At 41.1% G+C, this 12,622-nt stretch overlaps 1 protein-coding gene across 1 annotated transcript in view; it reads left to right on the top strand.

Moving 5' to 3' along the window:
* Positions 1-12,622, top strand: part of smc4 (structural maintenance of chromosomes 4) — a 40,581-nt gene that overhangs the window by 6,017 nt on the left and 21,942 nt on the right. The window contains exons 6-10 of the mRNA XM_084126248.1: positions 2,410-2,574; positions 2,751-2,878; positions 7,292-7,432; positions 7,901-8,051; positions 8,527-8,691. Coding sequence (XP_083982374.1) covers positions 2,410-2,574; positions 2,751-2,878; positions 7,292-7,432; positions 7,901-8,051; positions 8,527-8,691 — 750 coding nt within the window. The remainder of the gene's footprint in view (positions 1-2,409; positions 2,575-2,750; positions 2,879-7,291; positions 7,433-7,900; positions 8,052-8,526; positions 8,692-12,622) is intronic.

A 12,622-nucleotide genomic window follows, 5' to 3' on the forward strand; every position in this document is an offset into this window, starting at 1 on the left:
GGTGATAACTTCGCTGTAATTAAACAAACAAGCTTCACTATTAGCTCTCTCTCTCTGTCTCTCTCTAATTCATTTGAATTCATTATAAATATATATATTACAGGGCTTCTTTATTTCCCTTCAGAATTCTAGGTCTGAGCTGTAGATAAACTAATTTTTTCCTGACAATATATTTATATTAGACTATATGTCTGTTCTGTCAGATTGTGCACTGCAAAACAGTCGTGACAGCTGTTATCCTGTCCGTGCTGGCAAATAATCATGACCACCCGACATGAGTTATATAAATCATTTTTACAGCACGGCCATTCAAAACCAGGGTCTACCATGTGCATACAGTAAAACCATTTTGGGCGGGAATTAATGTAAACACAGATAGATCTGTGCATTAAGACTTGCAGTGTAAACAAGAGTCTGGTGACCCGCCTCACGCTCGCATCATGCTGTTGGCCTCTTGTGTTTTCTGGAGAGTCACGAACACGCTAGGCTAAACTCAACCTTGGACTGCTAAAGCAGCGCATCATGGTTTTCAACACGAGAGAGACGGTGCAAACCATCATCTGCTGCTCTAGAGTTTTAAGGGCCTCTCATACGCTATAAGCCTGACCATTTAGAAAACATGGGCTGTCCAAAAAGGTCAGAGGTCAACACCTGTCCACTCTTCCTTCCTCGCTCTAGCAGCACGTAAATATTGGTGTGTTACAGTCAAGGCCAACCCCAATATTGTGTGTGCTGCTTCAGTGAGGCCGGAGCGAGCCTCCTCTCACTCCTTCACTTCATCCTTCACCTTGAGTTGTGTCATCCAGGGCCAAAGCTATCACCCCTGCTAACTCACACTTGTGTGTTCAGCTACATCACAACCGCTTCATTCTGTTCTGTGTGACTGATCAGCCGCAGCCACAGTAAACGTGTCTCGCATGCACACGTGTTCCCATCAGAGCGCCGCCTCATACCCCTGACATGCTGTTTACCAGCAGTGAAGTGTCATTGCCGATGGGATTTGCTGTTTAGCTAAGTGGGAACGCTCGCATTATAAGATGCAAGTCGTTTAATTATTTAGTTTGAATTAACATTATTAATTAAAAAGAATTTGATGTGCAAGTAAAAAGGTAGGCTATCTTTCCCACAGTGTTTTTTCTACTTTACCACAGTAAAGAATACGAATATAATAGGCCTAATTAAAAGCAAACCAAGGAAAAAACATTCATAATCCCCTTAAAAAATGGGTGAGACGTGAGTGAAGATTTAGGAAAAGAAACAAGAGATTCCATGCAGGGATGAGTCACGATTTTTTTAATATTTTCGATTAGTTGATTTAATTATAGCATATCTAATAGGTTGTGTGATTAAAATTAAATCTCCATGTTCTGGTGCTGATGCGGTGGTGCCGCGTTCATGTAGCCGGAGGGGGGCGCTGCCAATAACAGCTGTCACAAAGAACCGGCGAAAGTAATGATTATGAATGTGTCAAATATAGCAAGGAGACATTTTAATTGTTTATTAATAAACTAGTGTTTTCTGTGTCAGTGTCGGCTGCAAAGATGAAGTTGATGATGCTGACCCGTCATCTTCGCAGTGAACGCGCCTAGAGAGAGAAGTGCACACTTCATACGGATAAGCTGAGTAGGCTAGTCGGTTTCTTTTCGTTTTGAATTGTTTTGTTTAAAAGTAGACAATTCAAGCTTTCTATACGGAATAACTAATGGAATATTGTTAAATTCGCTGATGACCAGATCGCAAACCAGAATTCAAAGCCGACAAAGCTTAAATTTATGGACTCACAACTCTCTCATTCATCACAAATCCAAACGTTTTCATGGCTGCGATGTGACATTTATTTGCTAACCTATTATTTCTTTTGTAAACAAAGTTTTGTGCTTAGTATTGTCATAATATGTCATAATATTCATGTAAAACAGTATTCACATACAAAAAAATTGTTTAGACGGACCACCCCGGTCAAGTTTACTGGCACAGCCCTAATCTGTGGACTGTGAAATAACATCTCACACACTGTCCAGAACAGACAAATGAAGTATCGTCTTGGGTTTAAGCTGAAGACTCTACTTGTGCATTCAGATGTTGATGTTATGATGTTTCTAGATATGTCCATCTGTCACACAAAGTCCATTAAAGCCTTGTTGACTTGTTTGGTTTGAAGGCTTGTGGGTTAATAGTCAATTGCGGTGTCAAAATGGTTGGTGAGCGGTTAAAAGAAAGCAACGTTTTACATCCCGAGTGTTTTTGCATTACTTCATCTTTGCTTTTGCGTGTAAAATGCTGAGTGGTCCACTGAGCAGAAGAGCAGAGTCCCCAGAGGTCGACACACACACGCAGTGATGTTTAACTCAGCCCTGATTGGATCTGTGTGTAGATACGAGGTGCATGAGTGTGTGGTGTTGTTGTCAGGGTGAGGTGGAGCAGATTGCCATGATGAAGCCCAAGGGACAGACGGAGCACGACGAAGGCATGCTGGAGTACCTGGAGGACATCATCGGCTCCTGCCGGCTCAAAGAGCCCATCCACGTCTTGTGCCGGCGGGTCGAGCTACTCAACGAGCAGCGGGGAGAGAAGGTACGATGAGAATCAGCTGAGAATCTTTGGCTTTATGGACAAAATGATGGTTCCTCTGAATGGAGGAAGAAATATCACCTCTAGCAAATATATTTTTGAGCTTTATATCCCAGTTTATTTAAGCAGAAGCTCGTGTCATTGGTGAAGTGTGTCAGTATCTGTGTGTGTGTGTGCAGCTGAATCGAGTGAAGCTGGTGGAGAAGGAGAAGAGCGCTCTGGAGGGAGAGAAGAATAAAGCCGTGGAGTTCCTCACTTTAGAGAATGACATCTTTAAGAAGAGGAACCTCCTCTGTCAGTTCTATGTGTAAGAGGCATCCACACCCCTGAACACCAACTCTGATTTGTTGTTGTCAATTATCTGTCATTTCATTTTATTACCTAGACTGTCCTGCTGTTTCATAATCAACTCAGATGTTTTGTTGCTGTTTGAGCTGCATGTGCTGAAGCTAAAGATGATCACTGGCGCACTTTATACCGCGTTAATTCTTAACCAAGCGCATTCTATATGTGATAAATCGGAGATATATATATATATATATATATGTATGGCCCGCAATAGTCTAATCTTACCTCCACAGTTTCATAATGAACCGAAAATCCTGTAATAACCTAAAAGGTCTCTAACGTTGTTTTGCACCATTGCTTTGGCAAAGTATCTGTCAAACAAACTAAAATCGATTTGTACCCTCATCAAATCCCAAAAGACTGCTATGTAAATGTATAGTCTGTTTGCTCTGCGTGTTTCAGAGTGAAGTGCCCACTTTGCTCATGCGATCAGCTCATGGTCCGGTGTTTTCCGCGTCTCAGAACGGCTCAGTTCACAGTGAATGAATGCAGTGAACTCATCTCTGCATGTGCTGTGAGTTTAGCTTGCATTTGGAAACGCAACGGCTACCAGTTATGCTTTTTTCACATTTTATTCTTTTCCAACGTTTTTGTAAGAAGGTGATTACAGCATTTCACTTAGGGATGCACCGATCTGATACTCAGTATCGGTATCGGCTCCGATACTGCCATTTTTGCCGGATCGGGTATCGGTCAGACGAGGCCGATCCAAATCCGATATTGTGCGTATACTATTCTGTGTTATTGTTAAAGGGACACTCCACCCATTTGCATTAAGCTTTGCATTGTTAGAAACCCAGTCATACTATTGAATGGTCGTGCAACACTCTCTCATTTTCCCCTGATACGGGAGAAATCCGTTATTTACCTCTTACACTTCCTCATACAATGAGGCAAAAATCGTCATTTTGCGTCATTGTAGGAGGAAGTGTAAGGGGGGGGGATTTCTGTTGAGACTACAGACACGTTCCTCATCTCTCCAATCTCTCCCAGGGGCGGGACCCGCTCACGCTAGACCTATTACAGATCAGTGGGTGGGACTTTACTCTCTGAAACTGAAAGCAATATCCTCCATCTTGTTTGAAGCTAAGCTAACAGGCGCTGTGGAGACAGATGTAAAGTTATGACAATAGCGGAGGAGAGTGCTCAATATGATATAGAGGAAGAGGATTTCGGAAGTCTGATGCTTGAATCAGGTGTTTGTGGCTACCTTTACAAGCCGCATTATAGCGAAGAGCAGCCGAGGCAGAAGACCTGCCTGCCGCGGACGAGGAGCCCGGACTGGCTTGAGTTAGGGCGGACTGGTGGCGCCGGTGATCTCACTATGCAACTACGAACCGCTACGAACACAGAGATAGAGTCCGTCTGCGGCAAAGAATTTCAACGATGACAATTTCTCCTGGACGAAATCTCTGAATCAGACGAGGACACGGACGCTTGTGTTGTGAACTATCCTAGTTTCGCACCGCATATGTTCTGACTGAACATCCAGGTACCATGCAATAATTCACTTTTTCGAAAGAAATACAAACGAGGAGTAATGCACTAATGAGTTCGCCAACTAGACATTTTGTGTGAAATGAATTTCAAGCTCTGGTGGTAGCTAGCCTTGTAGACGGAAGAGTGATTTCTCTTATAGGCAGATATGCGCTTTCTGGATTAGTGGGAGTGGCTTGCGGAGCTGTGCAATGTGGTGCATTGTGGGAGTTGTTGTCTTTCATACAAATGCGTCCTGAAGTTATTTTTTGTCTTTCCTCGGTCACGAAGGCACCCAATTCAACATTTATTTTACATTTCGACTACATATATGACCCACTTTAAATAAAAAACAATGTTCAAATGGGTGGAATGACCCTTTAAGCCCCACAAAAATTATAAAGCACCATAAGTTTTCGTGCACAATATTATAAGTTTCAAAGCCATTATATAGTATAATGTGAGATATAAATGAATATTTAAGTCCTTAAATTCAAGATCATGTAAACGTTTCCCTCAGCTGCGCTGTCAATCATTCTTCATTCAAACAGCGCGTCGCGTTCGGTTACCACAGTTAACATGATGAAACTCTCCAAGATGATTCAGTGTTACTATTATTATACTTGATCTGTAGATAAAGGTCTATGGTTTCGCATAAAACAACTTTATCTTGTTGGACTTTATTGCTGTACCTTAATCATGTTACTTTCTACGGGTGTCTGTTAGATCACAACACTGGAGTAAAGTCAGGTACTATTTGTTCTTCACGCGCACATTAACTGAAATTTAAAACTGTTAAAAGAAAATGCTGAATAGACTATTGCATAGATAGATACTGTATAACACACTACGCATCAATATGTATTTTCTTTGTGCTTTAAACTTTTCAATGCGGACTCGACGTGCTGCGCGCTGTGACTCGTGTTCCTTCAAGCGCATCATTCTGCGCTCTGTGCCGCACTGTATCGGAGCCTTTCATATCATAATACAGTGACACAATGAAACATTATTAATAGCCGTTCTTGTTCTGTCCTATCTATCATATGTTGCTACCTCATTAAACAGCTGTGCTATACATTTAAAAAATGTCTCAATTTTATAGTATGCTATATATAAAATAATTGCTGTTTTTTATTTTTATCTTGTTTTTCATGAATGCATTTTACAACAATACAAAGAGCAATGTGTAAAGTTTTACCAGATTTAGTGTTACACTTATTGTCTCTAATTTGTTCCCCACTAAACATTTTTTTTTCACAAAATGTTCAGATTTTATACAATTATTGTGCACTCGTGATTTTTCTAGACTAAATTTTACTGCTGAATTATCCACTAACCTAGTTTATAATAGCATTTATGTCAGATTATGATCATATATTTTTTGTTGTTGTTGTTTTTCTTTTTTCAGTTCTTATTATCAGTTCAACACAGAGTTATAGAAATTCTACTTGATTAAAAAAAACTGCGCTGGTATCGGTACGGATCGGTATCGGCCGATACTCAGAATTTTTGGTATCGGATCGGATCGATTCTGAAAAAATGGTATCGTTGCATCCCTAATTTCACTGTATTTTAACGTTCTGAAATGCAAGTATCAAACGCGAAACGCAAGTAACTTTGTGGGCAAATCTAAAATGTGTTGGTCTGAAGTCGCTTCATTACTCATAGGTGTGGTTTGGGCGTAACGTGAAATAAACCAATCAGAGCGTCATCTCACATTCCCTTTAAGAGCAGGCGCGCTTGTTCCATGGCGGATTGCTATTATAACGGCGGATTTGCCAGACGCACGCCAGGAGCGGTTCACAGCCGAGGAGACCGACGTTCTCGTCAGGACCGTAAAACACAGAGAAGTGACATTGGGGATGGAGAAACCCACCCAAATTAGCTTCGGTTAAACAGGCGTATGATAATTTGGGTAAATGTGTAAGCTAGATTTATGCCTATTTTTCACATCTTCATGGACACCACAATGATTTCCCTCATGTGGAATATTTTTCCTTGTAATTATGCATGGTTTTCTAAAAATGAGAACTGTGTCTGTGTAGATGAGAGAAGCAAAGTGTGTGTGTTGTGCTCACGCTACACTATGGCCAAGCATGCGCCCTTAAAATAGCCTCTGAATAACGCGCCACTGACTTTAGACGAGGTTTCTCCTGGTCAGCGGCGGGATTGTTTTCTGGAACTGCAAAATAGCACCAGGGAACGTTTGCGCCGGAACACGCCTCCTCTTTCCGCTGAACCGCCCCCGGGAACGCAAGTTCATTCCCTGGTTTACCGACGTGCGTCTGTGGAGGGAAAAGTCTGCTGTGCGTCGGGTGAGAAATAGGAATGAAACATGCGCCGCTGTACAAAGTCAGTTGCGCTGGGTGCGAGATAGGGCCCTGAGTGTGTACTGAGACTCGTTTGACAACCTGCTTTCACAGAACCGGTAGTTTTCCTCAAAAATAAAACTGAAGTTTCTGTCACAATAAAAGCTCAACGGTTTATCTCTTGCAAGTGTAGAAATTAGGACATAAGTATTGTAATTTCCCTACTGTAGCATATAGTAAAATAATATACTTATATTATTCAGTGTGAATGTAATGTAGACTGAGACACTATATCAACTAAAAAGAGGGTTGAGTCCCCTTTAAAGTTCAGGTCCATTCACCGGCTTTTTTCCTTTAGTTTGCACACTGAACATGGGTTGGAGCTCTTCAAGATTGATGAATTAAACTTGAAAATGTAAAAATGTCTTCCAGTGTAGCATGACCCACGGTCCACCCCCCAACAGTCCCACACACTCCTGTGGGAAGCACTGCTCAGTGATTGTGAAGTAGCTCCTCTATAATGGTATTGTGGTGGTGTTAGCCGTGTTGGGGTTTGGTCATTCAGGGTGGCGTTTGTGTTTCCACAGGCATGATCTACAGAAGCGTGCGTCAGCCAAAGAAGCGGAGAAACAGCAGATTCAGGAGGACACGAAGGAGCTGAGTGACAAAAGCAGCCAGCTGACACAAGAAGTGAAGACCAAGAATGAGGAGCTGAAGGCTGTGGAGAAGTGAGACGCGTTTACACCCCCCTGAAAACTGTTGATAATTCATCTTTTAGCATGTACACCATTACTGGTGCCAGCCACTGCTCAGATGTCAGGCTCACAACCCTCTACAATCTGAGTAAATCACTCGCATACGCAGCCAAATCCTCACTCTGGCCGACTAAATAGTGTCTTATCATTGGCTAATGAATTCAGCTCATCAATCCTTGTATACTGTTACTAGTAGTAGTATCAATATCTTTTAATAATAATTACTAAAATCTATTTGTTTGTTACAGAAACACTGAATGACCAACAATATCTTAAGCACCAGCATATATATCTCATTAATGTAATTTTAACTGAACTTAGGACTGGTGGTATAAATGGTGGTGGTGCTTAAGATATTGTTGGTAACCAAAGAAATGTACGAGCCAGTGGCGATTCTTTTCCCAAGGTGTGCGTAGAGCTGATGTTGTGTTTCCTCTGAAGGAAATTGACCAAGCTGACCAAGTTCATAGAGAGTCAGAAGGAGAAGTTCACCCAGCTGGACCTGCAGGACGTGGAGGTGCGCGAGAAGCTCAAACACACCAAGAGCAAAACCAAGAAGCTGCAGAAACAGCTTCAGAAAGACAAGGAGAAGGTGAGCTCCCTGATCCTGCAGAGCGACACACACGCCTGTCCTCAGCGCGTACAGCTGTAGCTGCGGCTTGGTGGCTCATGACTGCAGGTCTCGCTCAGACACTAAAGGTGATGATACACAGGGCAACTTTTTGAGCAATGTTGCTGGGCAATCTTGCCGAGTGATTGTTGCTTGGGCACTTTCCCATTGAAAATTGGCAATGAATTTCTATCTGGATGATTTAGATTGGTCGTGGGCCCTGTGTCTCATCTGGTTGCCCGTTGATGGCAACATTGCCCAGCAACATTGCTCAAAAAGTTGCCCTGCGTATCATCACCTTCAGTCCAAATCCGCTTTGCAGATCCAATTGGAATCCAATCAGATTTAGATTTAGATTTCCTGAAATCCATCTCAATCTGACCACTCTGATGGGATTTCGCAGGGTTTATGTGGCTTTCTCACGTACTGAGCGTGTCGTGTGTGGTGTTGTGTGCAGCGTGAGGAGCTGAGGGGTGTTCCTGCCAGCAGCGAGAGCATCATCACCGAGGCGTCTGAGCAGAAGCAGCAGCTGGAGGAGCAGAAGCTGCAGGAGGAGCACAAGCTGGCGCTGGTGATGGAGAGCCTGAAGGAGGAGACCAGCGGCCTGCAGGACGACAAACAGGTACGCCGACACCACACCGCTGCACATCTGTGATGCAGTTAGCGGCAGGCATACGTGTGCAGTGGTGCTGAGTGAGAGCGGTGTCCGTAGTTTCAGTTTAAAGGTGAAGAATGTACGATTTTTTGGTAACGCTTTACAATAAGGTTCATTAGTTAATGTATTAACTAACATATGAGCGATATATTTGTTACAGTATAATGTTAACTAATGAACTTTATTGTAAAGTGTTACTGTGTTTTTTCTGTTAGAACACAATCTCCTAACCCAGTTCATTGTCCATTGACTGCTATTAGTATGTCATTCATGGGTTTATCTCCTTCAAAAGTGTAAACATTGATCCTCACAGACACCATCTAAACGTTGAGAGTGTGGTCTGCTCAGATCTCCTGCAGCTCAACCAATAGCGTGAGTTTGGGGCGTGTCTATGGTTGGGGGTCGTTTGAATTAACAATTTCGAATCTGATTCTAATCGATTCCTAATTTCGATTCCGATACGGTTAAAAAAACAACTTTAAATATCATTCACATTTAATCTTATTGCAAAACATTTCATTGAAGCTGAAATCATGAACAAAAGTCATCAGGCTAAAGAACTCTTACGTTACTGAACGTTTGCCTGTGGTTTAAACACACCCATATAAAAATAACTAGCCAAACTAATATACATTTCAAGCATTATTAAAGACTATAGACACTCGGTAATTAAAAAAGAACAAATAAAAAATTAGCAAATCGCAATAAATGGATACAACTGAACAAAGATACGATTGAAATAAACCGTTTTAAGATATTCAGGTGTTCAGAAACTAATGAAATGTAAAATAACACTGCACTTTATAAATTCGTGTAATGCGTGTTCTGCAGTGAGGACCATCTCATTATTAAAGACAATCACTCGGTAATTAAAGAACAAATAAAAAATTAGCAATCACAAAACAAATAGATACAACTGAACAAAGATACGATTGTGTAGTGTTTTAGATTTTCAGGTGTTCAGAAACTAATGAAATGTAAAATAACACTACAGTTAATAAAATATACATTACAAATAGGGCTGGGTACCGAGTTTCGATACTTTTTAGGTACCGATCGAATTGCCTCGATACTATCGAGTATCGAAAAATGACATGTTCGGTACCAGATTTCGATACCTAAGGGGTTAACTCGTCGACGTCAGTGCTCAAACAAATACATATGAAATGCAGAACGACACACGTAAAGTCGCTCACGCACATACATGTGTAGAGTTTGCGTAACTCTACACACACGAGAAGCGTGGAATAGGGCTGCAGCTATCGATTCTTTTTGTAATCGATTAATCTAGCACTTAATCGATCGATTAATCGAGTAATCGGATAAAAAAAATTGGTGTGTGTTTTTGAACAACCAAAACAAATAATGCATAACAAAAATGATGTGGCTGTAAAATGATCAAGCATTTGGCTTTTATTTCTCAAAAAAAACAAAAAAAAACAGAGGTATTTATTCCAACTCCAACATTTGGCTCCAAAACTAAGCCTATTTATTGCAATTTTTACCCATTTAGTGTTTATAAGTGCCAGTGCCAACGATTATATAACAATACAGTTAAAGCTATGGTCTACGATTTCAAAGATTGTTCATTATTAATAACCTCGTTTAGATGCTGGTTATGGTTCTACAGTACAATCCTAACAATATGAAGAGAAAAAAGAATGAAAAAAATCCATTCACTCTATTGGGTGTACACCCGCAGAGAAATTGACCAATGTAAGCTGTCCGGCCGGACAGCTTACATTGGTCAACTGCTCTCATCCAATCCCCCGCTCTGCTTGAAACTCCACGTGGCGCTCGCGTCTCCACCCCACCGCACCCCACCCCGCCCCCCTCCTGCGACATGAAATTTCGCGGGCAAGCAGCTGACAGTCTATGGTAGCTAGCAGAGTAGCATCAGCTCAGCAATGGAGAAAAAAACAAACCGAAAGCAGCAAGCGGCCCCTGCTTGCCCCCACAGTCACGGCTGACTTTTTGTTGAGCAGGTAAGCATTTATTTATACTTTTATGGTTTGAGGTGTTACATACCGTATTTTCCGGACTATAAGTCGCTCCGGAGTATAAGTCGCATCAGTCAAAAAATGCGTCATGAAGAGGAAAAAAACATATATAAGTCGCACTGGAATATAAGTCGCATTTATTTAGAAATTTATTTCACAAAATCCAAGACCAAGAACAGACATTTAATCTGGAAAGGCAAGTTATTCAACTACACAGTAGCACACAGAACAACAGGCTGAGTAGGTGTCCGGTATGTTAACACAACACATTAACAGTTATTCAGCTACACAATAGCATAAAGAACATATACCTGGGAGGCTGAATAGGCTAAATTAACATAAACCAGGGAGTCCAACAAGCAAGTTACCAGTAAACAAATTCACCAAGCACCCGCGATCTCATTCCACATCACTGAATCCATTGAATTTTCTTCATATGGTGTCGCTTCTGAATAACTCCGCCAACTAGAGCGCCCTCTCGCGGCTGTAGACGGTAATGTTTTCTCTTGGTTCATCTCAGTCTGAATTAATTTTGATATATAAGTCGCACCTGAATATAAGTCGCAGGACCAGCCAAACTATGAAAAAAAGTGCGACTTATAGTCCGGAAAATACGGTAAATAGCTTTTTATCAGTCTGACAACATGCTCATGCTGCCGGTCGGCATTGGAATGTTAGCCGTTTAGCATCGCCTATCACGGGTCAAAGTAATTATATTTCTTGAAGTGCTTGAATATATTTCAGTAGGCCTAGTGGGTTCTGTTCGACCCGATCGGAATATGAACAAGACTAGGCATGTGCCGGTATCAAATTTTCATGCTGCGATTAATTGATTGAGCTTTTATCACGGTATACGGTATTATCACGATATTTTAATTGCTATAATTATTAAAGGTTAAAAATTAACAAATTAAATTAAATACAATTTGGTTTTCATTATAATAAATTATGACACAAGTAAAAATATAATACAAATGTAATATAGTGCACATATTTAGCAAAATACTCCTCTCTATAGCTATTTTTTCTAGTCAACTAATGTGTTTGGTCATTAAATGGCTTTCCTGAGGTAAATGTAACGTTCTGTGACATAATTGTTCACCTGCAGTTTTATTGACCTCTTTCCGTGGTTGAAAAACACTGATTGATCGATATTATGTATGAGGCATAAATACCTTTCGGTAAGTTGTACTGTATCTTTAAATAAAAAGTAACAGAGGATCGGTTTACTTGAACTGAGGCGCTACAGCGATCGGTCATGTCACATTTACAAGCGCCAAAACGGTATTTATTGTCTGAATTTCGTAATAAAATGGACAGAACATGAGAGCTGCGATTTTTTTTTTTTTTTTTTTTTTTTTTTTTTTTTTTTTTTCATATCAAAAGTAACCTGCTCTGTCCAGTCTGTCGGTGTCAGTGTCCTCTTTGCTCCGTGATTTTTCTCTGCGTGAGAAAATGGATGTGTGGGGCGAGAGCGTGTGAGAAGTGTAAATTGCGTGATTCTCACACTGAATGCGTAGAGTTGACAGCCCTGCTTTTAGAAGGGGGATAAATCGTCGGCAGTGTTCCTCCTTCCGCCGTGCTTCTTCTCCATGTGAGGATTATTTACATTAACTAGAGTGCGCACTGCGCCGCATGCACACAGTGCTTCATGTGGGGATTGTTTACATCAGAGTGCGCACGTGTTTCGCGCAGCATATACGCAGTGTTTGTTTAAGCGGTTGATGGAAAATAAGCTAATGCGCGTTCTATAAATATAAATTCTGATCTATTATTTTTCACGGTATTTTGAAGTGCCCGCGATAACAATATCGTGCATATTCATTACCGCGATTTATCGCATTACCGAATACCGGCACATGTCTAGACGTGACATAGCAAAGACTGCAATACAATAT

Source organism: Abramis brama (assembly GCF_963993115.1).
Source record: "Abramis brama genome assembly, chromosome: 10".
NCBI lineage: Eukaryota > Metazoa > Chordata > Actinopteri > Cypriniformes > Leuciscidae > Abramis > Abramis brama.